Source organism: Borostomias antarcticus (assembly GCF_949987555.1).
Source record: "Borostomias antarcticus genome assembly, chromosome: 16".
In the NCBI taxonomy this organism is placed as follows: domain Eukaryota; kingdom Metazoa; phylum Chordata; class Actinopteri; order Stomiiformes; family Stomiidae; genus Borostomias; species Borostomias antarcticus.
Window position 1 is genome coordinate 22,231,425 of NC_140249.1, and position 2,500 is coordinate 22,233,924.

At 51.7% G+C, this 2,500-nt stretch overlaps 1 protein-coding gene across 1 annotated transcript in view; it reads right to left on the bottom strand.

Moving 5' to 3' along the window:
- nup205 (nucleoporin 205) overlaps positions 1-2,500 on the bottom strand; it is a gene marked incomplete at its 5' end in the record, with an annotated part of 25,944 nt that overhangs the window by 18,430 nt on the left and 5,014 nt on the right. Inside the window, 5 exons of the mRNA XM_084450807.1 lie at positions 193-375; positions 574-779; positions 1,394-1,544; positions 1,973-2,110; positions 2,267-2,383. Coding sequence (XP_084306933.1) covers positions 193-375; positions 574-779; positions 1,394-1,544; positions 1,973-2,110; positions 2,267-2,383 — 795 coding nt within the window. The remainder of the gene's footprint in view (positions 1-192; positions 376-573; positions 780-1,393; positions 1,545-1,972; positions 2,111-2,266; positions 2,384-2,500) is intronic.

Here is a 2,500-nt window from a genome sequence, read left to right on the forward strand (position 1 = left end):
ATTACCTCATACTACATCATACAATTATATCACATTACCTCATACTACATCATACAATTATATCACATTACCTCATACTACATCATACAATTATATCACATTACCTCATACTAGATCATCCAATTCATCATACAATTATATCACATCTGGCCTAACCGTACGGCGCGTAGTGACGTCGTTAGGAGCTCCTACCTGGGCGTACTCCAGCGACTGCCAGAGGGAGGCGGCGATCTCGGGGGACTTGGCGAAGGCGGCCAGGCAGTGCAGGAGCTCCGCCTTGAGGACGGGCTGGACGCTGCACTGCAGGAGCCCCAGCATCACCACCACCGGCGTCCACTGGGGGTGCTCACACAGCGCCAGGCGCGCGTTCTCGCTCTGAAACACGGAAGAAGTCATTTTTTAAGACCTGGGAACGTCCCTCTAGGTTTGACTGGGTGAGAGTCGAACCCAGGACGAAAAAACGTCCCACTTTTTTCCATTCTTTTGATCAGATTGATCAGATGACAACAGATCGGACGTAAGATGTGGCGGGATCTATCGGCGTGCGGCCCGCCGGCTTCCCGCCTCCCTTACCCAGGTGATGATGGTGGCGAGGAGCTGGAGGAAGGAGGTGAGGCCGTCCAGCTCCCTCTGAGTGATGCCCCTCAGTGGCGGGTGGCGGTACTGCGCCGAGTCGGCGTTGGGAACGTCTCGACGCAGGTTCTCGTGGTAGAGCATCAGGGAGTGGAAGAAGTGCTCCCAGGAGACCGGGCTCCCCGCCGCCCCCTGCAGGTTCTCCCCTGCAAACACAAGAGATTCACGTCAGAGGGTCAGAGTCTGGGTCTGCTCCATCTACTAGGAATAGTCTGCAAGTTGAGCTGAAACTACAGGATACAGTAACTCTTAATGAATTTAAATGTATGATAAAGGCCATCGAATCTGAAACCATAGGTTTAAATGCTGTAAATGACTAGGGTATTTTATTTATTTTGGAACTTCTGTGTATTTGAAATCTGAATTGTGTGTCTGAATGTTTTAATGTTTGTTGTTGTCTGAAACGTTGTGTTTATGCTGTCCTTCTTGGCCAGGTCACTCTTGTAAAAGAGATTTTAATCTCAATGAGTTTTTTTTATCTGGTTAAATAAAGGCTAAACTTTTTTTACATTTTATATAGAATAAAATAATGACGACAGGAAGGCGGCTAATACTATCTAAAGCTAGCGCGGATTCCAAAGTGCCTGGATTACAGTCAGACACATCTGCTTTCGAATACACTCCCAGTCAGTGGGAAAAAAGCTACATTCTAGGGAGTTCCCCTTTGAACCTTCGTTGGGGTTTAAGATCAAATCAAGCAGATTTCAGACAGATCTTGGAGAGCGATAGAGCAGGTTATTTGGGGGCGTGGCGGGGTTACCGTGCGGGGCCCCGTTGGTCTTCAGCAGGCTGAAGCAGTAGTGGGCACACTGGGGCCCGTTGGCCAGGCCCTTCAGCATGCGCAGGTAGGGCATGTACAGGGTGGGGGGCAGCATGTCCCCCATCTGACGCACAAACTTAGAGAGGACCACCTGAAACACACACACACACGCACACACACAGACACACACACACACACACACACACACACACACACGCGCACACACACGCGCACACACACACACACACACACATCCATGGGATGAGAAGGTACAGACTCGTGCATATAAGTGTGAGTTCCAGGCTAACCAGTAGATTCCAAGTACTAATCTACTGCTGCAGTCTTCTGAACGAGAAATCAAATCAAACTTTATTTGTACGGCGCATTTCATACACAGAGGCAACACAACGCGCTTGAGTACAGTGTCACCGGAGGTCAGGGGTTGCCGGAGGGCTGGGAGCAGCTCCAACCCTGTCCATGGAAGATCTCTGGAGGCTGTGCCCACAATATCATGATAGATCACAGCGAACTGTCCAGCGAGAATGGGGGGGGGGGGGGAAACAGGGCGTTGGGAGGTACCTGTTTGTGGGGGGGTCTCTGCAGAGCCATGCCCAGGTAGGAGCCCTGTAGGGAGGTGTGCTGCATGGACTCTGTGGGGCACCAGAACTCCAGGGCCAGCTCCAGCCCAAACGGGTCCTTGCTGTAGAACTCTCCGATCTGACCGCAAGAAGACGTAACAGCAGAGAGCGGTCAGCTTTCCTGCTGACACAAGCTGATTCAGCACTTCTTCCGTTAGTGTTTGATGGCTGATCCGCAAACATCTGTCATGCATGTAATGTGAATACGTGTGTGTGTGTGTGTGTGTGGGCTGACCAGGATCATGAGGTGGTCCAGGTCTTTGCGCACGGAGGACGGAGGCTCGCTGCCCATCTGCAGAGACATATGGACCAGGCGAGCGTCCTCGTCGGCACGGTTACGCAGCTGCTTCACCTGGGACGCGAAAACACACCTTGTTAGGGAAACGGGGACCAGGGAACACCGTCTCTCTCTCTCACACACACACACACACACACACACACACACACACACACACACACACACGCACAC